The sequence below is a fragment of the Pagrus major genome, chromosome 10 (assembly GCF_040436345.1).
Source record: "Pagrus major chromosome 10, Pma_NU_1.0".
Taxonomy (NCBI): domain Eukaryota; kingdom Metazoa; phylum Chordata; class Actinopteri; order Spariformes; family Sparidae; genus Pagrus; species Pagrus major.
Genome location: NC_133224.1, coordinates 6,530,470 through 6,555,246, shown reverse-complemented (window position 1 = coordinate 6,555,246; position 24,777 = coordinate 6,530,470). Strand labels below are relative to the sequence as shown.

The 24,777-nt window shown below is 44.3% G+C and overlaps 1 protein-coding gene across 1 annotated transcript; it reads left to right on the top strand.

Moving 5' to 3' along the window:
* Nucleotides 1-1,020: 1,020 nt before the first annotated feature.
* On the top strand, nucleotides 1,021-22,725 carry znf219 (zinc finger protein 219). Its single transcript, XM_073475461.1, has 5 exons — nucleotides 1,021-1,085; nucleotides 10,818-10,902; nucleotides 11,158-13,474; nucleotides 13,648-13,794; nucleotides 16,274-22,725. Exons 3-5 carry the CDS (start codon nucleotides 11,161-11,163, stop codon nucleotides 17,470-17,472), a joined length of 3,660 nt encoding a protein of 1,219 aa, XP_073331562.1. The 5' UTR covers nucleotides 1,021-1,085; nucleotides 10,818-10,902; nucleotides 11,158-11,160; the 3' UTR covers nucleotides 17,473-22,725.
* The last annotated feature ends 2,052 nt before the right edge of the window (nucleotides 22,726-24,777 follow it).

Here is a 24,777-nt window from a genome sequence, read left to right as displayed (position 1 = left end):
CCAAAACCTAGTCGTTTTTTTTTTTTTTTTTTTTAGAGATTTTAAACGTGGAATTATTAACATATTATATCTTCAAGGTGATACAATTTCTTTCGGAGTTCTTCGGCCTTTAACCTCCTGAAATCCTGTGAATATTATTGTAAATCTGCCTCAAACCACGGCACATTTAACAGCAGGACAAACATATGAAGAGGGATATTCTCGGCTGTGGGTCGGAGGAGACGTGCACCTGCTAGAAACTACTTCCGACGCCTAAAAGCACAATTCACTGTGAACACTTTTACGTCATTTTGAGTATTTTCCCCAAAACTGATCAACTGATAACTGTCATGTTAGCACGTCTTTCCCCTCTGCTGCTTTTTCTCCACCTCCTGAGGGGGGGACTCCTCCTGGTCCCCGGACCTTATGTTGGGAACCCCAAAAAAATATGTGCACTCTGTATCTTTCCCATCCTGGAAGTGGCCATGTGCTTCCGGGGTGGCTCACCACAACATTTAAGCTCCCTCTCGTCCCCTGTCATCACTTTTTTTTAAAAACACACTTCAGTCGGTGTGAAACTTTTTTTTTTTCCTCCCCTTATCCTCTCCTTCTTCTTCTCTTTCCACCACCACCACCAAAAAAAGCAGAAACGTCTCTCCAAACTGTCAGCTACCCGCCACCCCAGATGCCATATTTAGGATACAAATGTGAAGAGATGACAGCGTTGTAAAATGGTGCCCGTGCTGAGATTATAATTAACATTTCCAACCTACATCACTCTCCCTCCCACTTTCTTCTCTCTCTCTCTCTCCCCCCCTCCCTCCCTCCCTCTATTCACTCCCCGCTCCTCCTGTACAACAAATGGGCAAAAAAATGCAAGAAGAAAAGGGAGAGAAAGGGAGAAGGGGAAAAGAAAGAAAGGGAGATGGAGGAGGAGAGAGCGAGAGAGAGGAGAGGGTGACCAAACGGAGGGAGGAGGGAGGGGGAAACGGCGTATGCTTGTATACAACCCTGATTTCCATTTTTTTCCCAACTCGTAATGTATTTAATTCAAGTGAAACGTAATCATGACGTGTCGTGTCATTAATCTCCTCGCCGCCTCTCCCGTAAGTACACTGAGTCTTTACTTTCAACATATATCCTATATCTTCATTTATCTACTTGCGTTTTTAGCCACCACTCTGTTTACATGGACACTTTTATGCACGGTGGCGTGAAACACCTTGGATGAAACATTTCCAAAAAAAAAAAAAAAAAAAAAAAAAAAAAAAATTTGTTGAATTGATTGCGACTGTTGTTGCCTTCTTCTTCTTCTTCTTCTTCTCCCCCCACCTCCTCTCTTTTTTTACGAGCAACACACGGGATAATGGCCAATATAGTTGTTGTTGTTGTTGTGTTTTTCTATTTCCAATCGCAGTTTTTTGGATGTGTGTGTGTGCGAGCGTGTGTGTGTGTGTGTGTGTGTGTAGTGTGTGCGTGATCGGGCAACGTAGCATGTATCGCATGTCTGCATGTATGTGTGCATGTTAAAACCGCGCCGCTCCGGACCACTTTACGTGTGTGTCATGTATGTGGAGCCGGTGTATGTGCGCGCCCCGGGCCGATACATTTGCATGTAGAGCCTCGGGAAGCGCCGTGACATGACAAATAGAAAAAATAGGAAATAAAAAAAAATGCAGTTTCTCCACATGGATCTGTGAAACAGTCGTGCGAGTCCACAACGCGACTTTAAAATGGTTGCAAGTGCACGAAAAAGTCACTCGGAGTTGCTCGGAGATGTATTTTTTTTTTTAAATCCGCCTAACTTTACGCAACTTGTGTTTGCCAGCGCTTTCCACGCGTGGGGGACTGTACTTTCTATAAAAATGACCTCTTCTTCTTTATTTAACCTCTCATGAGAAAATCCAACCCCCCCTTTCCCCTAAAAAAAGTCGCTTTTTACACCAAAGTTCTCGGTGCGTAACGGGGACGGATTCTCGCTAAGCCGAAGACATATTGTCCGAGGCGTAAAAGTGGATTTCGTCTTTGCGTGTTAGCAAGTTGATTTACATCGCGTAATTTGTGACCAGATGCGATTAGCTCGACTAATTCTTTTGTTGGACACACATTAGGGCATTGTGTAGTGCATTGTTTTCCCACATAAGCGCCGCCACTTTCATGCGGGATTGTGCGCAAAAACGCACCCACAAGGCTGCGATAGTGGTTGTATTTTGATATATAACCGCTTAACCCTCACTACTGTGTTTACTACGGCACGTTTCGTTGTCCTAACATCACCTCCAGTGTCTTACAAAGCTCAGAAAGTAGCATAGCAAGTGTGGCATGTCGCCCTGTGTGTGTGTGCGAGTGTGTGTGTGAGTGTGTGTTGCCGGGATCGTTTGTCGGCGGAGGAGAAGTTACCGGTTTCAAAATGTGGATTTTTTTGTGGACAAGATGTCGCTTTATTTTTTTGGGACTGATGATCGGGAGATTGGCAGAGGATTCAAGATGAAATCCATGATGGCACTTTTCTCTTTTTTTTCCTCCTCCCGTCCTCTCCCTGCTCGCTCACTCGTCTTTTTCCCCTCCCTTAATCTTTTGTATAGAAAATTTAAGAACAAAATGGAGCAGGGGAGAGAGCGATAGATAGGCTGACATGACACACACACGCCAACCCCCCGACTTCCCAAAAAAAAAAAAAAAAAAAAAACTACGTCCCCACTGTTTATCATTTTTTAATCGCGTTTTGTTCCTTTTTTGGACGCGGGATTGTGCGCGGACACCATCTGCGGGCAGGGTTAATCTCATTTTAGTGGGGGTGTTTATTAGTGCATTGTTTGTTGTCGGTTATTTATTTCATTAATGTGCCTCTAATTGAGATGGCCGCGAGAGAGAAGAGGGGAAAGAGCGACTGAAAATGGTTGCACGTTATTGACGCACATCATAGCTGGGGCGAGGAGGAAATTCCTCATGAGATAAGGCGCAGACGTGTCATCTGGGTTTGACCAAAGACACTCCTGTCGCCTTTTCTATAACCAATGGAATATGTTTAGGGATCCTGAAATGCCCTATTTTTAAAATCCAGCCGAAATGTCACACTTTTGAGAGCGTGTGCATGCTGGAAGTAGGTTGACATTGCTGGCTTGTCCTATAAACAGGGATGTTTGTGGAGGCTCCTTGAACTCTGTTTAATCTTTACACACATTCCCTTAAAAACTACACCTTATTTTTCTTTTTTAACAAATTCCTCACGAGTTAAGGAGTAAATTCTGAAAACTGTTCACACTCTTATTGAAATCTTTTCTTTTGATTTCTTGCATCTCCGTCTAATTTTAAAAAAAGCTTAAACACGACAGGAATCACGCCCCCCCCCCCCCCCGTTCCCAAACTACCTACAGGTTGCCTTCTTTCCCATGATTCCACGTCCCTCATCAGGAGCCCACCGTGCTAACGAACACCAAACACTGGCCCCCATGTTAAAAAGGACTCTAATGGTTCTGCTTCATTCAGACCTCTCTCCGCTCGTTGTGCTCAAGTAGTATCCTCCTCCGCCACCATCAATGCCGCCTCCTCCCCATCTTTGTACATACTGTACTGTACTTGAGGGGGCACATACACCCCATCCAGGTGGCTCTTGGGGGGTGGGTGGGGGTGGGGAGGTTGTACGTGAGGGAGAAAGAGACAGAGAGAGTAAAAGGGAGAGGAGTGTAGCACCAATCAAGGCTTCTGATTGATATAATTGGGTCATTAGTGCGCTGCGGGAGAGGCACCTGCTTGCCCTCAGTTAGGGAGAATCTACTGCATTGTGACATTTTGAGACTGTTGAGAGTTCTGCTGCCTGCTCGGGATTAGTGTGTATTTAGAGCATTAGGGTCTTACTTAAATAGTACGCCACTTGTGCCACTTGCAGACCAGCTTCAGACTGATTACAACAGCGGGGTGGACAGGTAGATGTTTTCACTCCTCCTCCTCGACCCACCTGCGTGAAGCGTTCAGAACCGGAATCGAAATCGTGATTTTTCGGCAGGGAATTGCGAGCGAAAAGCGGGTCACGGCGCCGGCAGAAGAGGGGGGCCCGCTGTGATTTGAAAGAGCGGGTCAAGCAAAAGATAGAGACGCATTGGGTGCGATCGTCAGGAGATGGTGAGCAGAGGAAGCCTAAAGGTTAGTTAGTTAGTTAGAGAGGAGGGGAAGGAATTAAAGCATCAGGAATCCTCTCAGTTTGTCAGAACTGCATCCGACAAGAACCCTGACCACACGGCCACTTCCCGGGTCAGTGAAGGCGAGAGAGTAAAGCAGGTTTAAAGCTCTGATTCATTCCTCACACGACTATTTTTGGCTCTTTTAATATGTGCAACAATTCAAATGACTTCAAATGTCTCCCCCTTCGCTGTGACGCCTGCTTTTTAACCCCAGACTCCAACATCCGACATGGCCCGACAACATGTGCCCCCTCTAACCCTGAACACGCAGCCATTTCCCGGGTCAGAGAGTAAAGCAGTTTATAAACTCGTCTAAAGCTCCGATTTCATTCCTTACACAACCATTTTTGGCACTTTTAATATGTGCAACAATTCAGATGACTTCTAGAAAAGTCTGACCGTTTTGTCTCCCCTCTCGCTTAACTTAAAACTTAAAGGAAGCCTGAAGGTTATTTAGAGAGGATGAAGGTGTTAAAAGCACCAGGAATCTCTAATTTTGTCTGTGACCGACGATTTCTGTAACTTTCGGAACGAGTACCCCCTCTAACCCGAACCCTAACCCTAAGCACACAGCCGTTTCCCGGGTCAGTGGAGACGAGAAAGTAAAGCAGTTTTAAACTTATCTAAAGCTGTTTTTATTTTTTCAATTTTCACACATGCAACACTACGAGCGGCTTCAAGGAAAGTCTGTTGTCTCCCCTCTCACTCCAACGTGGTCCGACAACACCAACTACTTCCTTCAGGCTCACATCCCCTCGCAGAGAAAACAAAGTAACTTCCCATCCTCGTGCACAATCTGTCATGGTGCCCGAGTGCAAAGTGCATCACCCCGAATTACATCAAGAAGTGTCGGTTTAAGTGTCGACCCTCTCATAGACTGTGTAAAAAGTGTAATTGGGAGTGTATGAAGCGAGGGCGCTACTAAGAAAAAGAACACAAGCTCTGCAAATTTCCCCAGGGTGAGTAAAGACTCAACCGGTGTTAACTGTTTCTATTTTTTCTATAGGTGTTCACATGTCTGATACACATATTCCACAAGGAGGTCAGAGCGTAGGGTCAGCATCCCTGGGGCTTGTGGGTAATCGGCATCCTGCTCAAGGACACTTCATAGGAGGGGGTGGGAATCACCGACGAGATAATACTTCCCGGATCTTCCTCGTGTGATTGACGGCTTTTCGCACACATTTGGATTTTTGATGAGCAAATAAAAGCATCGTGTAGGCGTTTGTTTCACCCGCGCGTTCGCCCCTTCCTTTGCTTCTTTTCCCTCAATCGCTTCAGGTGATCTTCAGCGCGCACAGCTAAGCCTTTATACAGTGATTTGCTCATGACATTTTGCATGCTCCGAACCTGATTCTTCTTCTTTTTAAAGGCCCCTCAGTCTTGTAATCCTGAATCAGACGAGTCAGCCGGCGCCTCCGCTCATTGGTTTAGACGCGGCGCGGCCCGCAACGACTTGGAGCGAGAGTCTCGTCTCTCTGTCGAGACGCTGTGATGTTTTCCAACGTTTCAGATGCGCTCGCTCAGATCTGGCTGGCACCGCCGCGTTTCACCTCCCTCTTCGACGCTCCCTAACTGCGGGGAAGTGTCGGCTCGTGTTCTCCGCTGGAGGTGGAAATCGTTCAGAAAGAGCAAGAGCAACAGCTTGAGAGGAGATGGAGGGTCGAGGGAGAGGAGAAGGAATGAGGTGGTGAGGTTAGATGGGAAGAAGCACCAGGAGAAAGGAGCAGATAAAATGTTTTCTCTCACTTTTTCATGAAACGTTGCTGGTGGCCTCCTCAGATCTCGCAAAAGAAGAAAGAGCTGGGGACAGATTGAGAGTCTAGGGCTGGATTTATCTTCTTAGTATCATACGTTTTTAACTTTCTCTTCATCTGGCTCTCTATTAGAAAGGTCAACCACATGTCAGTGTGTCGCCATTTGAAGGACACCCTTTCCCAGCAGCGTCAAAAGCGCCTGCAGGTTTGTTTTCGAGGCAAACGTGAGCCTTTTGATAGAAATATTGCTCCCATTCGCAGGCCCCAATGACACACCAGGGCTTTTCTCTTAAAGGAATCCACCAGTCACGTCTTTAAAGTTAGTGGTGGGGACACGGTGGGAGACTTTCCCCCCTTATCACTGCTCGAGCTGAAGACGAAGGGGAGGGAGAGCCAGAGAGAAAGTTGGAGCGAAGCAGGGGGGTTCAGGGAAAGGTGAAGTAAAGGAAATGAATACCGTCTGTGGGGAAGTTCGCCACGTGACCACGCGATAAAAACCACAGGGCCAAATTATACTGTACCGCACAGAGAGCGGACTCCCCTCGCCGCCTCCCCCGACTGCTCATCCTCTCTTTCATACACATTTTTTTGTGGTCAGTCTCTCATACACCCACTTATCCCCAAAGGACACCTCGCCGCGCACACACTTCATCACATGAGGGTTCAAGTAATACAGCTGGAAGAAAGATATGCTTGTAAGGATTCACTCAAGTACACATGCACAGCCTGCAGATACACATTTTACTTTATGCCCCAGGGCCCAGGCCTGAGACCTTGGAGATGACTATTTTTAGGTGCATGGAGGAAGACACGTGCAGGCACAGATAAAAACAATACAAAGGTAGTTTTTGTGTCCTGTTTTTTTCTCTTCACTGTCCCTGAAGTCCAGGGCTTCCCAACCTGGAGATCAGGCCAGAAATAACAACCCAGTTGGCATTGTACACTTCTGCTAACCACTGATATGTTGAGACTTTACAATTCCAGTTAGGTTTGGGCACAAAGACTACTTGTCTAGGGTCAGGAAAAGATCATGTTTTTGAATTAAAATACCAGGTGTTGTCGCCACAAACACGGTTGGAAATTGTTCAGATGTCTCGCTAAGAACACCCGGTTTGATCACTCGAAAGCATAGCTGGAAATCGTCCAGACATCCCATTCAGAATACTCAGCCTTGTCGCCACAATCACTGCCGGAAATTGTCCCTACATCTCGTTTAAAACACCCGTTTTGTCGCCACAGACGTGGCTGGCATCTTGTTAACCATACCCTGATTTGTCATTTGAAACGTGGTCTCTAACAGTGGTCTCTCGCTCCTCACACAACCACCATCCCTCCTCCTCTAGATGAGAAAATCAGCCCTTCTTCATGTGATCTGAATGTAATGTGATACGTATTATAGAAATGTTTATATGATATGCATGAATCGTACAGTTTTTACATATATCAAAGGTGTCTTTCGATTATGAAGAAGCTTGAAAAGATGAAAAACTTCTTCCCAAACCTTAAAGCCTCCTTAAAACTCCAAAAACTTGAGACGAAACAATCAATAACTGAGCTCATGACCCTAAATATGCAAACTGTGATGAGTGCTTGAAGTAGATGCTGCTTGGCTACAAAGCGTAACAGGGCGAAGAGGTTGGAAAACATCGCTGGAGGCGATGGACACTATATCACACATTCACACTCGTATCATTAATGCAAGGCTGAGCAGATGTAGTACTTCCTGCCCACACACACACACGCACAGTTAAAACACTAAGTGAAAGGTGTTCACACCCTCACATTTACAATTATGATGTGCAGCGATGTGGCGTGTACAAACCTGCACTAACTGCCTTCACAATAAAACTCTATCACTCGGTGGATATTTACACAATGACATCAAAACCCCCCAAAAATAAACTTGTCTGAACATATTGCTCTCCTACTCCCTTGGCAACTATTTATCGTGGATGTGATGTATGACTCAGCAACCCCCACCCCCACCCCCACCACCTTTTTGCTCGACACACACCTTGTGACACGAGCTTCGGAGAGGTTACGAGGATTTAATCGATGCAGATCTTTTGGGGGGGCGGTGGCTAAAAAAAAGAAAGTTGGCATCTTGACCTCTGCGTTAAAAAATAATTTCCGAGTGAAGGTAAAATCAGCTATCTAAGTGCCCACAAAGTTACACTGCAATTACTGTAATGACAACATCACGGCAAAGCTTAACACAACAACGATATGCTTTTAAGCTGTCATTACCGTGCGAATTGCTATGTTGTTACACTGCTGCACTCACACTGAACATTTCAGTCAGTCAGTGGAGGAATAGAGCAGGGGGATTTTTGGGTTTCTCCGTCTCACGTCAGGATCGACTGTATGATTTAGGTGGATCACATTTGCCCCTGACATTAAAAATGCATTTCCGTGGTGTACTTTTAAGATCACATTTCTCCTTCCTTTGCGAAAACCGCTGCATGTCTTCACACTTTATTCACATCCTTTAAAGCTGATAGTTTACACCTTGTTGAGCACCTGGAGGATATATTTGCGAGCACTTTTTGATCGAAGGAAAGTACTTAAATTTAGATTCAGACTACGTAGGTAATGCGGACAAATGTGTCCCGGACTCCAGAGGTGGCTGGTTTTTCTTGGTTCATTTACACCTGGGTTTTAATGTTCTTCTGCTCCACCTGATTCCAATCTGATTTCTGTCCCTCACTCGCACCCAACCCCCCTTCTTTCCCTGCATCCTTTGCTGCACCGTATCTCCTCCTCTCCATCTATCCAAATTGTCTTTATTGGCATGACAGGGCCGGTGGCTGGCGACAGCCACCGTCACGGTAGAACAATGCATTGTGATGGTGATATTCATATGATAATGCCATCAGACTTAACACCGCTGCAGATACAGTTAGATAGCCGGTGTCCCTTTTTTTTTTCTTTCTTCTCCTCTCCGTCTGTCTGGACGTATACGACTGTGTGTGTTGACTTTTCAAATGATTTTTAAATCTGTTGTCCTCTCCTCATGTTATGCCCCGGCCTGCCACTCCACCACTCTGATTTCTCTCCTTTTCTCTGTTCCAGCATGTCTGTCTCTTTACCCTATTTTTCTTCCCCCTTCTCCCCTCAACACCACGCTGGCAATCACATTAAATCATTTTCATTCACATGGTTTCTGACAATGTGTTTTTTTTTTATAATGCTGCCCAGTTTGTAACTGCACTGTATGTTTCCCTCTGTCTCTCTCTTTCTTTCTTTCTCTCCCTCTGTCTGCCTCCTTTCTCATTTTTGCTCTTCGCCATGTTGGCAGGGCCCAATCCACCAGCTGATATCAGCATTCCCTGGCACTCTGCCAACTGGCAACACTGCAGGAGAGAAAGAAAGAGAGAGGGAGAGAATGAAAGAAAATTAGTGAATAATAGACGGAGGGAGGGAGCGAGAGAATGAGAGGGGGATGGGAAGAGTATGAATCAGGGAGAGAAAAGAAAGACAGAAAAGGGAAAGGAAGACAGAGAGAGAGAAAGAACAATAATGGTGGATTAAGAAAGGACTCTGTGTGAGTGCGTGTGTGTCTGTGGTTGTGTGTTTATGTGATTGATATGGTGTGATATCCCTGTGAGTCATAGCTGAGCTAAAATGTCAACTGGCTACATGAGAATCTCTTTGTCATGCAGGCTCGGTGACACATACACACAGACACATTGACGTACACAAATCCAGCAGATCATATAAACACATATGTGAGCATACCACCGCGTGCACACAAATATGGGCGACACACCTGCGAGCACAGATGTTCCATTGTTTTGCCACAATGATTGATGACCTTTTGTTTTGTTGTGGGCGCCTCTGCTGCTTCTCAACTCCACCAAATGATGGACAAAAAACAGCCGATGTGCATAAATCCAGTCGAACTGATGCAAACTGCTGTGCACTCAAAATATTTGGGTGTGTGAGCGTGCTTGGCAAAGTGCTTGTGTGCTCAATATGCTGTATATCACACTTTACATTTCAGCTGACTCTGTAATCTGGGGTGACGGTTGCAGTGCAGTCGACACAACCGTAGAATAAGCTCACATTTGTACATTACTTAAACAACTTACCATGACTAAGCAGCGTTTGGGTCAAAGCTACCACACCCAGGCAGTAGATTTGACAAATATCGCTTGCATAAGTGCATGCATACTTTACTAGAATGTGTGTGGGTGTGCGCATGTGTGTGTACAGTCCTGATTTTAGCAAAAAGCTGCTACTGTATGAGTGCACAGGAAGGGTGTGTGGGGAAGTCAAAACATCGCGCGCCCATCCTGTTTGGGACAGTCCATGTCCTGTGGTGGTGCCCTTAACTCCTAAACACATGCTGAAACACACAGACAGATACACACCGGTGCACATTCACACTCCGGCTAATCATCCCATATGTGCTAACAGTATGCCGGAGTGCATTGTGAACACATGCAGGAGGCAGGAACAGGTGCACACCTGTTACACATTGAAGCGCATGCATACGCCTACGCAAACTGAAGAGTAAATGAAGATCAAATAAAGATTTGCTTTGTACTTAACATTTACATGCGTTAAAACACCGCCGTAATGAGTATGCATTTGATTCTCTGCTATTCGCATTTATGATGGAATACATTCAAAGAGTCTCCGTGCAAATGGGTCTTTATCCTGTTTGAGGAAAAATCTGCTACCTGCAGTTCATTGCTCAATATTTCAAAAGCGTTTACGCCTACATTGACACTGATACTGCTAATTTATCCAAAGTCTTTAGTTAGATAATAGCTTCGATAATGTGCCAAAATGTGTTTTTTTTAACCTGGCAACAACATAATTTTCAAGTACAATAAATGTTAGATTTTTGATTGCAAATAACTCACTCATCAGGTTTTTTTTTTTTTGTCCCCAGAAAATTAAAGGAGGAGGCTGCCACAGTCGTGTGTCCCCCATCAGCCGAGACACTAAAGAATGGCATAACACCACACACACTGCTGGTAATTCTATATATTTCTCACACATATTCACACATACAGACATATAAGCCAGTTAGGCAAACTAATACTATTTGCTGATATCTATTTTTTGGCTGTTCTCCATACCCGGTCAAGGTCATGCTACAGTTAAAGATAATTATGCACAACATGCAAATTTAACCTTTCCTCTTGGTTTTTAAAGTTGTAACTCCTCTTAAGTCATCATGCCCACTCACTATCTGCCTCTCTCCTTCTCTCTGTGTTTTGTACTGATAGAGGATGGATTCTCCGCCAGAGTGTGTGTTGTCTCTTTCTTGTGAGCAGCCCCAGTCCCCCCCAACGCTGCCATCCCTGGACCACAGCCCCCAGGCCTCCTCTCCTCACACCCTGCTCTCTCTACCCGACAGCCCCGTTGTCCTGCCCATTCACAGCCCCGAACCTTCCCCTCAGAGCCTGGACACCACGCCTTATTTCCCCCTCTCTCCCTTCCCCCTCCACGAGGAAAATAACAATCACCACGATATTGATGAAGAAGATGACGAGGAAGAACTGGATGGAGTTCCTCCCTCCCCGACCCCGGCAGTGGCGCTGTTCCCAGGAGGAGGTGGACAAGATGCTGGATGCAGCCCGTGTTTGGACTCCTCTCCACCGGTCACACCATCAGCACCAGTCCTCGGGTTCGGAGCCCTGGAGCTTGCCCTCACATCAGGGCAAAGTGGAAACTGCAATGACGAGTTAGACCTCCAGCTGTTCCAGAAGGATACTGTCACCAGGCCGACACCTGGAGTTGGAGGGGCCTCGTCAGGGCCTGCGCTCAGGTTTCCCTGCCATGTATGTGGGAAGAGATTCCGATTCCAAAGCATTTTGTCTCTTCATGCTCGAGCTCACAGTCTGGACAGAGACCGCCGAGCTTCGGCCCTATACCGAACTGGACTCCCCTCAGCACCCCTAAAGCAGCACCTCAAAATCCAACAAAACCACAAAGACTTAACCCAGAATCACAGAGGACACCCAAACCAGTGTTTACTGCCAGGGACTCTCATCCAGCATCTCACAGAAGACGATGATGTTGATGGTGAGGTCAAAGGTCTAGATGACGGCTTACAGACAGACCAGAACCCAAACTTTTTACTGGATGACAACACACCTTTGACGCCTCCACTTACAGAGGACCCTGTTTCTGTGACCTCTCCCTATTCTGCTACCATCGTGGAGGGTGCGTCTACTCCTATCGCGCCCACGTTTCGCTGCCATGCCTGCAAAGGAAAATTCCGCACGGCTTTGGAGTTGGCGCGCCATGTTCGCATTCTCCACAACCCGTATAAATGCACTCTTTGTCCTTTCTCTGCCAGCCAAGAAGAGAGTCTGGCATCTCACTTGCAGGAGTGCCACCCTTCCCCAGAGGTACCTGCTCTGCCACCGGTCTTCAATTCCAGGCCAGTCATTGCAACCCCTGACACTCCGGTGCCCACACCGACCCATACCCCAGCCCCGACCCCAAGTACCCCGCAGATTACATCAGCCTCTGCTGCTGCTGCATCTCCTGCACTGCCAGCATTTCGCTGTGAAACTTGTGGACAGCGGTTTACCCAGTCCTGGTTCCTGAAGGGACACATGCGAAAGCACAAGGACTCCTTGGACCATAAGTGCCAGGTATGCGGCCGTGGCTTCAAGGAGCCTTGGTTCCTCAAAAACCACATGAAAGTACATCTCAATAAGCTTGGGTTGAAGGCTGGACTCGGAGCCCTTGGAGGGCCAGGAGGTGCGGAGCAGCAGGCAAAAGGCTCTGCTAGTAATCAGTCTCTTAATGCGCTCTACTCAAGCCTCCTTCTGGCCCAGCGAGGAGGTGGCAGAGGTGGACATGGAAGATCAGAGAGGGAGACTGGTGGGAGGATGGGGATGGGCTCAAGCAAGTCAGCCATCCTGGGCTACCTGGGATTGCCCAGTGATGGCAGCGGGGCCAGCTGCATGGAGAGACTTCAAGCAGTGGCTCAGGTAGCAGAGATGGGAAATGGTGGCGGCATTGGTGGCTCAGGAGGAGGGGGAGCAACTAGAGGAGGAGGGGGCACAGGTGAGACTGCATCAGTTTCAGAAGGAGGGGACCAGGCAACATGGTGGCAGCTGGTGGCTCGCAGCCTGGCAGTAGCTCAGCAGCAGCAGCAGAGGCCCCAGCAGCGAGGCCAGCAGCAAGGCCAGCGAGGTCCTGGTCGGAGCTCGGTGATCACGGAGGCCGACCAAGTCAGAGCCTACCTTGGAGGCCTGGATCCAAGAGATGATTCAGGAGCAGGAGGGCCTTGGGAATGCCCAGACTGTGGAAAGCTATTCCGCAGCCTGCAGCAAGTGGTGGTTCATGCCCGCGTTCACACTCAGAGGCCCCAGAAAGGAGGTGGCGGCGAAGAGGAGGGGGGTGGTAGTCGTAGAGGAATGGGACTAGGAAGAGGAGGCAGCGGTGAAGTGAGACAGGAATCTCAGCTACACGGTGGTGGATCCCAACAAACAGGAGAAATGAGACAGGAATCAAAACTGCACAGTGGTGGATCACAACAAGCGGGGGCAGCTACAGGGTTTCACTCTGTCATCTCAAGCTTCAAAGGTACAATCACATCCGCTTTTTTCTATATTGTCTTGTCGGTTTTGTTTGTTCACATGTAATGGTGTGATTATCACAAGCGTATATTATTTTCATACTGCTTTTCTGTTGTAAATAGAAGCTCTCAGGGGGGCCTTCACACAAGCTGTTATCTTTACCTTTTCCTCCACTTACAGGAGAAAATGGCTTGACAGCAGTCTCCTCCATACCTTCAGTTCCCACCAGGGAGCGAGTGCGTGGAAGAGGGATAAAAGACTGCCCCTACTGTGGTAAAGCCTTCCGCTCTTCACACCATCTCAAAGTACACCTGAGAGTTCACACAGGTGAGAACTGCTGTGAGTTTAACAAACCACATTTACTTTTTTAACCTTTATAAATCCCTGGAAAGGATTCATTGAGCATCCTTGCTGTAGCAGCGGTACACCGTTTTCTTTTTTACACGTTCACCCCAGAGAGCTGGCCAGCGCTAATCATAGCCCTCGACTGCAGGCAACTGAGCTGCTCCACTGGAGCAACTCCTGGTTAAGTGCATTGCTCGAGGGTATATTAGCAGTCATTTTTTTTAGGAAGATCAAGCCACTCCAGGGATTAAAACTAACAAATTCTCAGTAAAAAGTTCACTTCTCTCACTAGCCTGAATCCCCAAGAAAGAAACAAAAAACATTTAATTTTTCTTCTGCAGATACATAGTACTCTTTTTCTCAAACTCGATTTGCCTAAATTGGTTTGACAGGCTTTTTAAGATAAAGTAATATGATTCTTAATGATATTTCTCCATACATTTTCATATCCTCTGACCTTGTCTTTGAAGCAAGCCAATCTGTAATTGTTCCCCTCAAATTTATGTCCCATAATTGTTCAATTGTTCTGACTGTCGAGCAGCTCCATCAGACGCTTTCAACAGCTAACAGGCTTTTCTGAGACTTACGGAAACAAAACAAAAATTAAAAACCCCTCATATGGAATGGTGAAAAGTGTGTAGGACTTTAATGGAAATTGGGAACTCACACAGCACTCACTCACACTCCATATGATCCATATTCATAATCACAGCATGAGTCATTGCCATTTCTATTATTTGCCTTCGCTTGGTGTATTTGATCAAAATTAAGACCCCTCTTCCATTTCTGAGATGCCACCAATCTCCAGCAACTGGTAACTGGAGCACGTCCAAGTCTTTCCAGCAAGACGGTGCCCAGAATGCATTCAATAAAATCTATTTAGTATTGCCATTATGAATCCTCATCTATGGCTGACAGGACCCATCACATCACAGCTATGTTATTCATGATAGCGTACAGCTCTTTTTCTCATGCGCTATTGCTTCTCTGTGCCATCAAGTGATTACCACATGGTCAGTAATTTAAGTGAAGGCATCAAATTATAATAATACTCTCTTGATATTACTGTCCTCTTGAGATTATTGCCCCTCGAGACTTTCATCCCATTATTATTTTTTGCTTCAACGACAAAATCAAATCGTTCATACTTCTGCGTGTGCATCTGCATTCATCAATAGAGCTCTGTTCTTCTTGTGTTCAGTTTTTTTTGTTCTTGTGAATAAGATCATTTACGCTTTTCATATGCAATACATTTCCTGCTGTTGATATGCCTCCAGCATGATGCCTCCTCCTCTTCATCTTTCCCAGAAGTGTCATTTTAATCATTGATGGAATACTGCCATCTCCCTTTGAAATGTGTAACTACATGTCCCACTCACCATATAATCACCATACAATAAATGCTGTCGTGTTAAAGATCTTTGAATGTATTTTCTGACTTTCCAGGCAAACATTGTCTTCTGTTCATTTCACTATGATACTAAAATCAATAAGCAGACTCTTGAAACTGTTGTGTAATCCATCACAGGCGAGCACTAGCATACATTTTATGTGATTTACAGTAAATGAGCTAAAAGATGTAAAATCAGTGGTCCTTTTAAAGGGGAATTCCACTATTTTTAAACCTGGGCCCTTATGTTTTGGTGTGTAAATGACAGGTACACAAGTTTCAGAATTTGGTCCAATACATCACTAAGGTAGTTGTGAAAATATCAGGTGAGGAGCAAGAGACATCAGAAAAGCAGCAAGGGACAGAAGAGCTGGAGAGAATATTTTCAAATCTAGCACAGTGAATTAAGGGTTTATTTCGGCCAAACCAGAGTTGGTGATTGTTAGAAAAGTTGAAAGCTTAATCACAACAGTTTTGGTGAGTTTTTATCTTGTTCTTGTCAAATTTGAGTGAAGTGTGCTTTACGGTGATAAAATTACTGTTTTTGTAAATGGGGTCCGGTATTTTTGGCGAGAGTGATAGAGCAGCTGTTTACCTCTGCAGGGATCCTTTCCTTGATGTTGACAACACTAAGAATAACAATCTCAGCCTGTCAGTGGCAGAAAAGAAGCACTTTTAGTGGACATACCTCGCTGGTCCAAGTTGTCCCTGAAGGATTACGTTGCAGGCTAATGCAGATTCAAAAGCTCAAAGATTTAACTGGACTTTTTGTAGCTAACAATCATTTACACGCAAACATATATTAACTTAGGACCAGAGTTTAAACATATCTGAATTCCCATTTAAGCTTAAAGGCTCTACGGATGTCAGATTTTACATGAGAGTCCAAAGAACTTGACTTTATGCACATCCTCAAGAGTCCGCTAACTTAAACTAACAACCAGCTTCTAGCACAACACAGACGTTCCACAGAGCCTCTTTGACCTTGGTTCATTCACACTGTTTGGTGCTACCTGTTGAGAGTCCAGTACCATCATCCCCATCTTATCTTGCTAATCCTTTTTCCTGCAGGTGAGAGACCCTACAAATGTCCCCACTGTGACTATGCGGGTACCCAGTCAGGCTCACTGAAGTACCACCTCCAGCGGCACCACAGGGAGCAACGCAACGCCTTGGCAGCTTCCTCTAATTCCTCCTCCTCTGGTCTCACCTCCACTATCAACAGTCTGACCTCTGGAACCTCTGGGCTGGCCAAGCAGCGTCGTTCCCAGCTCAACCACTGCCCGGTGAACCGAGGCCCAACCGACAGCCCCACTTCTCGGCCCAGCCAGCAGTCCTGGCTCCTGGGGCTCCCAGACCAGCGGGAGCATCGCAAGGCCTTGGCGGCTCTAAGGGATGTGGACTTGGAGACCCAATACAGGTATCTGTCTGGGGTGATGGGGGCCCTTTACCAAGGTGGAATGGAAGGAGGCTGGATCAGAGAGTCTCCTCCACCGAAGGCCCCTAAAGTGTCCCGTCGTAAGCCCCTTACTACTAGCCGAATGGTTCAGCCGTTGAGTGACAAGGAAGGGTCTGCACCTTCAACTCAAGAGGGTGGGTTTGAACCCCTGGATCTGTCCCGTCGTACCTCACCTGGCCTTGGAGGGATGGAGGAGGATGGGAGCATGAGTGTCGGTGAAGGAGGTGGTGTCAGTGGCGCAGATGGTGGAGGAGATAGTTCAACAGGGGTCAAACTGAGCCAGTGTTTATTCTGCCCTTTCCGTACATCCTCATCAGAGCTGATGGCCATGCATCTCCAGGTCAACCACACCAGTAAGTCTCGACGCAAGAGAGGCCCTCCGACTACCTTAGAAGACGATGGAGCTCCTAAGGCCACCAAGCCCCGGACCGATCACTCCGACCTCGACTCTCTGACAATATGGAGGCATGTGAGTGAGCCGGAGTCCCAGGCATCCAAAGGGGAATGGTCCTCAACTCAGGGCAAGATCCTGAACGGGCTATCTGAGGATACAGCAGAACATCTGGAAAACATCCTCACCCACCCAGAATCCAACGTGGCTTCAGCGTCCAACAATGTAAGAGACGATCTGGCACTCAAGGGGAAGATGGTGGAGGATGAGGAAGAGCAAGAGGAGGAGTTGGAAGATAATTTGGAGAACAGCAGTCTGGAGGATTCACAGGACCAGGATCTGAGGATGTCCCTTGCTCTGTCACCAGCCCTGAGCTCCAACCACATGGTGGGTGAGGAGGAAAGAGTCTTAACAGATTAAAATGATTTCGGACGGCACCAATTGGATGATTTTGGATGGCACCAATTGGAGAGTTGTGTTCGATGCTTTCAACTAGGTTTGAAAAAGAAGTGAAGAAGGGGCAGATAGCTTTGCAGAGAGAAAAGGGGTTTAAGGTCAATTATTATTTGCCCCTTTATACTTTCGTTTCTGGACAGAGGATACTTGATTCCTGAGGTTTTTGAAAGCTATGGAGAGAAAAATCACTGCTGTTATGTTCCCTCCGACATTATTCATCTACTTCAGTTCTGACAGTGTGGTCGTCCACAACATAAACTTCCTGTACAAAAGAGCATAGGTGCATCTTTTCAGGACTTTGTAGGCCACTTTTTCAAGTTTTTTCCTCAAGCTTCACCCCAAGACGGATGATTTTTAAGATGACCTGCTATTTGATAAATGAAAGAAATGCTAGGGCAGATCCTGCATCATTCCACATGCATTTATTTCACACTAATAATGGACTGTATATCGCAGACTACTACTTTACTGACCAAGTTGAAGCCAGCTGTGAAGAGATGCTCTCCTGACTGACCACTGAACAGTTTGAACCTCAAGCTTCAAGCTCCTCCTCAGCCCACACGAATGTGGAGGAAAGTTTAGTCTAGAAAAGTCTCAAGCTTTTTGGTATTAATGTAAGGCATGGGGGTGACTGTTGCAGGCCGCGTGCTTTCGCTCAACTATATATCACTGCCTTGTTTGTCTGAAAAGTGTTTCTAGACGATTGTCCTGAAGAAAAACAGAAAGAAAAGTTTGTAACATTTTTTTCTCTTTCAGTTAGTGCCTGTTCATGTATGTTGTCAAGAGAGTCTCTGGTATTCCTTTGCATCAGGGCTCTGATAGGTCATTCATTTTATCTGAATATACAGTTTAAAACAATTTAAGTACAGTATATTTGTTAAAAGTGGTTCTAGGGTGTTGTGAATAGTTAAGTTGTAAAAGAAATGCTGCATTGTAGCGTGATGTCCTTAACACAGGCGGCTTTGAGGCTCAGTTTGTAAAGAAAACAACAACAAAAAAAAAGAAGCAGTTGATATAAATAATGTATAATGCGATGAAAGAGGTCAAAGGCTGAGCGATACAAAGGGGCAACAGTTCGAAAATTCAGTGTTTACAATGGTGCCGGATGCAGGTTCGGTTGCCGAGGCGGCGTAAATGCGTGGAAAAGAACAAAACATGGAGCGTGAGTCTGTCTGAGGGCTCCCGAACACAATCAGCTGACACACCTTTTTAAAAGAGACTTAGCAACTGTGTCAAAAAAAAGGAGCAATTTAATTTTTTTTTTTCAATAGAAGAGAAGATACAAGGTAAAGAACGAAAAAGGAAAGCAGTATCCCTGCCAAACAGGACTAAATCTGAGAAACAAACAAGCTCTCGGGGTATGGTGTCCTTTAGATGAGTAGATTCCCTCTCTTCTTCTTTTTTTTTTTTACAAGAAAAGAAAAGACAATGGTAGGAGTAATTATTAAAACACTAACAAATGCATAGACATCCCAGTAGAATATGTGTAGCTTTTGTAAAGACGAAAAAAAAAAGAAGCAGACTTTTGTTTATTTTCATTTCAAGATGCTTACAGAAAAAGGTTATCAATATAGGTAATATTGATTATAATGTTTGTGAGCTAAGACTAGTCGGAATGTCTATACAGAGCACTGTGCAAGGTTTGAGTTCCCAAAGTAGTTGTTTTTATTTTGACTTTATGGATAGACCAAACGTTTTTCAATGGAAGTCGTCACTTTCTGTTGTCGTTTTAAATGTGTGGAGCTGTGGTTCCGATAGATTTACCCCATCGATTAGCGAAAATCGTTCAATCAGTCGATCAGTGTATCAAATATCCAACCATTGGACTGGTTGTTAAAGAAAGTTCCTATTTAAAGAACGTTTCTGTGTAAACTTCCACACATCAGTTGCTATGAATGGAAAAAAAAATCAAATTCTTTTCCTGAATTGTTGTGTTTTGATGGAAAAATGAAAAAGAAAAATATGAACGTGAGATGTGAAATATCCCCTCATGCTGGTTCAACCCAACTGCCAGAGAAAATGTTGACACAGTACGTTTCTGCACATCATTAATATATTGAAACTTTGTTTCTTTACATTTCAATTTGCAGTTTTATGTTGTGACAATGCTGTGCTAAGGTATGGCTAGGTTTAGGCACAAAAGCCACTTGGCTAGTCTTAGGAAAAGCTCGTATTTTTACTTAAAATACCTGGTTTTGATGCCACAAACATGACTGGAAAATCTTCCTTTGTGTCCTTTAAAACGACTGGTTTGTGGCCAGAGACAGGGCTGGAAAATTTCCCATACAAATACAGCTGGAAATTGTTCCGACACCTCCTAAACATACCCAGTTTTGCTGCCACAAACATGGCAGAAAAACGTCCTGATGTCTTTTTTAAAAAATCCAGTTTGGATGACACAAACACGGGTGGAAAATATCCTGATGTATCCTTAATAATATACTGTTTTTCTGCCGCAAACATGGCTGAAAAATGTCCGGATATTTTGTCAAAAATGCCCAATTTTGTTGCTGAAACATGGCTTAAAATTGTCCCGACCCATCCTTAAAAATACCCAGTTTTAACACCACAAACACGGCTGGAAATTGACCTAATGTCTCCTCAAAGACTAACAATTTAGATGTCCCAAACTCAACTGGAAAATGTCCCAACGTCTTGATGAAAAATACCTACAAATTCAATGTATCTGGTTTGCAGAAACACACAATGGCAACATTTTACTCTTGTGACTGGGCTGGCTGGTTAACAACCACTATTTATGTACCTAGACTACTTCTTGATGGGGTATTCTGTGATTGCAACCACGCCTTAATGTGCATTAATGTGTTTCAGTTCTTTTTTAGAGCACCTTATGAGTTTTGTAGTGAAAGTCCCTTAGTGGTGTCTCCTTAACAACTACTGTCAATGCCATCGTGCCTTCTGTTTCAAGCACTTCCTGGTGTATTTTGTAAAACTCACCAAAAGCACTTAGCCTATATCTACACACTCTCTCTCTTCCTCTCTGTCTCTGACCTTCCTCTCCTCTCTTCCTCCTCTCTTTCACCACTTCAGCCCATTTACCTAATCTTTTTCTCATGTCTTTACCTCCTGACCTCTCTCTCCCGGGGGAATCTGTTTGCAGACCGGATTTCCTTCCTGCTCTTCGGGCCCGCTCGGCCTTAAACAAGGTCACTAGGCCTTATTACAATCTAGCATGGCTAGACTCTTGAAAGAATGGACTACCTAACCTTGACTAACCTTGATTTACTAGACGAGTAAAAATCATTATAGATGTAGGGTTAGACTACTTTTGGTCTTAATACTAACCCTTGGTAAACCAAAGCCCAAGTCTAAGTCTAATAAATATATTTAATCTTATGAAGGTGCCAAAACATGTCCGAGGTGACACTAAATATCAACCTGAGAAAACAAAATAAATCACCTGTCCTCTCTCTTCAACCCTCCCTCCCCCCTTCTCTCCCTCTCTCTCTCGCTTGCTCTCCCTCCATGTCCCTCTCTCGTCCGTAAGCTGTCTATCTCTAGCACCACTTGAAGGTGACGTGTACTATCTGGTATTGAGGCCTTTATTAGATTTTTATTTCAGTTCGTGTGGTGTTCGTTCAATGCCGTTGAGATGGAAAAATGCTCTTCTTATAACGATAATTATTATTGTTTTGGCATTATGGTTAAAACAAAAAACAAAAAAAACAAGAGAAATGTGTTGTTGAATGTTGTACAGATAGCACTAGAGATGTTGTGTTTTTTAAAGAGAGCACAAACCTGAGTGATGGTCCCTTCTACTCCTCCCGCCGGCAGACGGGAATAAAACAGCCTGCCAGTCAATCTCGATGTCTGATGACAGGAATTTTCTTGGGCGATGAGAGATTTTCAGAATAAACCCCCGGAGATTTGAATGTAAAAAAGGCAGCCTTTGACTCAAACTCCACTCCCAAATTTCTTGCACAGAAATTGCTCTGAAAGCAGCACTTGAGCCAATAATTGTACCAGAAACATGACCATTTTTTCCTGCTTACTAAGAGTTCGACAAACACACGGATGCCTTTGAATGTATTCATAAGCGGACTGAAAGGGTGTTTAAAAAGCAAATTAAAGGGGCGCTCCAGCACTCGAGTGCATTTCCATGAAGTTCAGAAAATTAGCGAAAGGATATTTCGACTTCGTTTAATTCCTACATTGCGGATCCTACATTTCCCATAATGCAACTCAATAGGTCTTTTATTAAACCTTCCCTTAAGGTGCCACAGTATCCGTCATTTCCACGCTTCCGTTCAGAAAGCCTCGAATGTTCAATTATGCCACCGTGGACATGCGCCGACGCTGATACCGTATATCCTCACACTTTTTTAAATTCGACACCACCAGTTTGCAACCAGTAATGTCAATTTATATAGTTTCTCACACTCAGACAAAGCTCCACTGTTTTATCAAGCTGAGTAACATAAATCATGACCAGTAAACTGATCTTGATGTGTAAAGTGCCCCTTAAAGTACATTTTTAGCTCTTTTATAACAGTAAATCACTAAAAGTTTCCCTGAAAACTGGTGAAATACACCTGTACATTAGTCTAAACATGGACAGTCGATCTCTTTAAACCGTCTGTTAGATAAAAATGTATTTATATAACTGCACACGTCACTTAAATGAGTGAGATTATATCAAATCTCAGTTTTTTTCGTGCCAACGAGAGACATAAAAACTCTTGTTTTGGATAAAATAGTCTCAAACTTAAAGGTGTATTTCCTCTTTTTTTAGAGCTTATTTCAAACTACCTTCAAAACTCACAAGAAGACATGAAAAAGCATCCTTGAGTTCGTCCGACTCTGGTTTAAGCCGGGAAAAACGCCAAACTGTCCCTTTACATTTGCACCTGTTTTAAACTGAATACAATGAGGCTACCTTGTGATTTCTCAAAACGTATGTGAAAATTGCACCTTATTATTTCCTGATTGTGAATCAGATCAGTTCAACACTATGGTGTATTGGGTATAACACGGGCTGATCCTGCTTATAAAGTACTGAAAGCTACGACTGTTTTTGAAGGTGTTGACAAATCTTTTTTGCGAGGCGAGGGGGCCGTGCTGGGTTTGGGCTCTTGTGTAGTTTACTGCCATTGCAGTGAGGGAAAACTGATCTAACATAGTAGTGACTAATATGACTTTGTGGACAACAGATAAAAAAAAAAAAAATAAAACGCATTAGAAATAAATAAACACAAACAAAATAAACCCGGTCTCTGTTTTTCATGTCTTTCTACACCAGATTCCAACACACCATGTACATAATAACACCAGACTTCAACCCTAAATGTTTATTTATTGCATGTAAAACTAGAAAAGTTTAGGATGTTTCATTATGATCTGCAGTCTGAATCAAGCGAGTGCAAAATCAGTGACAACCTTAAGAAAAGGGAGCCCTCTAGTGGCTTTCAGTAGTCTCAGTTTGAGAATCCCTGTGGGTTTTCATGTAGCTAAATAACAGAATAGTTGTTGCATGTTTTCGTCTGGACATTGTGGCTTCATGTGATGTTAGAAATTCAGGAGTTTCAGCTTATTAATCACCATTTCATTCCTATTTTACAGCAGTGGTTCCCGACATGTTTGGCTTAGGTTTGGCCCTTTAATGGAAGCAATTTCAGCTTTTGACTCAGTCTATTGGTTGCAGTATGTCTACGTGTGTATCTAAAAAGGTTTAAAGCAACAAGAAAATTCAGTCATTATTTACTCACCTTCAGTGCTGATGGAAAGTTCCCAACGCTGTTTTGTCGTGGAGCTCCAGAAATGTTTTGTGGATGATGAAACTTCAGCTGATTTCAGCTGACTGCATCAGCATGGAGGTGAGAAAATAATGACTGAATTTAAATTTTGGGTGAATTTTTCCTTTAAGCTCTAAAGATGTGAAACTGTCGGTTGAAATCCACTTTTCTACAATATGATGTAGTTTGGGGACTGAATCAGAAGATTTATGTTTAAAACAGTGAAGTGGTTCATGTTAGAAAGAAGGAAGACAACTTGAAGTCGGCCGGATAACAGATCTAGATGTGATGCGCCCTTCCAGACACAACCACGGATGGATTACTGAGCAGCTTTACTGGGCACAAGCCCTCGGGCCAGAACATATATCTGACTGTGACTGTTAACATTTCTTTGGGAAAGTCACGACTAACACCTACATAAAGACACAAAGGTACCATTAAGAGACACAAAACGACTACGGGGAGGCACAAAACTGCCAAAACGAGACAGGAGGTGTACAAAGATACATAAAACAACAAAAAAAAGACACAAAATAAAGTGCAACGTTTGTCTCTTTAATCTGGGTGTTCTCCTAGAGGCGGGTCGGGGTCTCCTCATATTCCATCCATGCATATTACTGTAGTTTTAGTCTTTTCGATGTAATGCTTTTTCTCTTTTCAGCAACAATCTGCAGGTTAAACACAACAAAACCATAAACTAGTACAGACACTAAGGGATCCTGTGCATGAAGCTGCTGTGAACTGACAGAAAGTCCACAGCTTAGAGGCCACCTGACACGTTCGTTGATTATTTTCTTGATTAATCGATTCGTTGTTTGGTATAAAATGTCAGAAAATGGTGAAAAATGTCCTCAAATGTCTTGTTTTGTCCACGACCCGAAGATATTCAGTTTACTGTCATAGAGGAGTAAAGAAACCAGAAAAATATTAACAATTAAGAAGCTAAAATCAGAACATTTTAACTTGTTTTCCTGTCAAAAATGACTCAAACTGACTGATCAAATGTCAAAATAGTTGCTGATAATCTATTAATCGTTGCAGCTCTATCTGTGTCCCTCAGCTGTTCTTCTTAACTGCAAGAGAAATGATGTCAGCTGTAAAGACCACTGCAGTTTAACAAGGGTCTTCAGGCATCAACTAATTAATTATTTCCTAATTATCTGTACCTGGAGAGAGTTTACAGCAGCCAAGAGATCCCCAACCAGGAGCAGGCTGGGACTTCATTATCTCATGATCTCATGATGCAGCGGCGCCCTCTAGTGGAGACACATGTCAACCAACTCCTGCTTTAGATTACATGAACTATCAGTGGACACTAATAAGATTTAATTACATTAATTAAACAGCAGCACTGTTAATGTGTAAGTTAAGAACACATGTTTGAATGTGTGTGGCCATACCTGGAAAAAAGTCTGCAGAAAGGCTTGCACAAAACCGGATGTCATTGATATTTCTTATTATTAACATTTGAGTAGACCTAAATGTCTTTTAAATGATAAAACTACACACACTCATG

Bases quoted from the DNA above. Each gene is read 5' to 3' on its own strand.
- znf219 (XM_073475461.1), top strand. From the start codon at position 11,161: ATGGATTCTCCGCCAGAGTGTGTGTTGTCTCTTTCTTGTGAGCAGCCC. The intron at 13,475-13,647 runs GTACAATCACAT...CTCCACTTACAG, and splicing joins TGTCATCTCAAGCTTCAAAG to GAGAAAATGGCTTGACAGCA. The intron at 13,795-16,273 runs GTGAGAACTGCT...TTTTTCCTGCAG, and splicing joins ACACCTGAGAGTTCACACAG to GTGAGAGACCCTACAAATGT.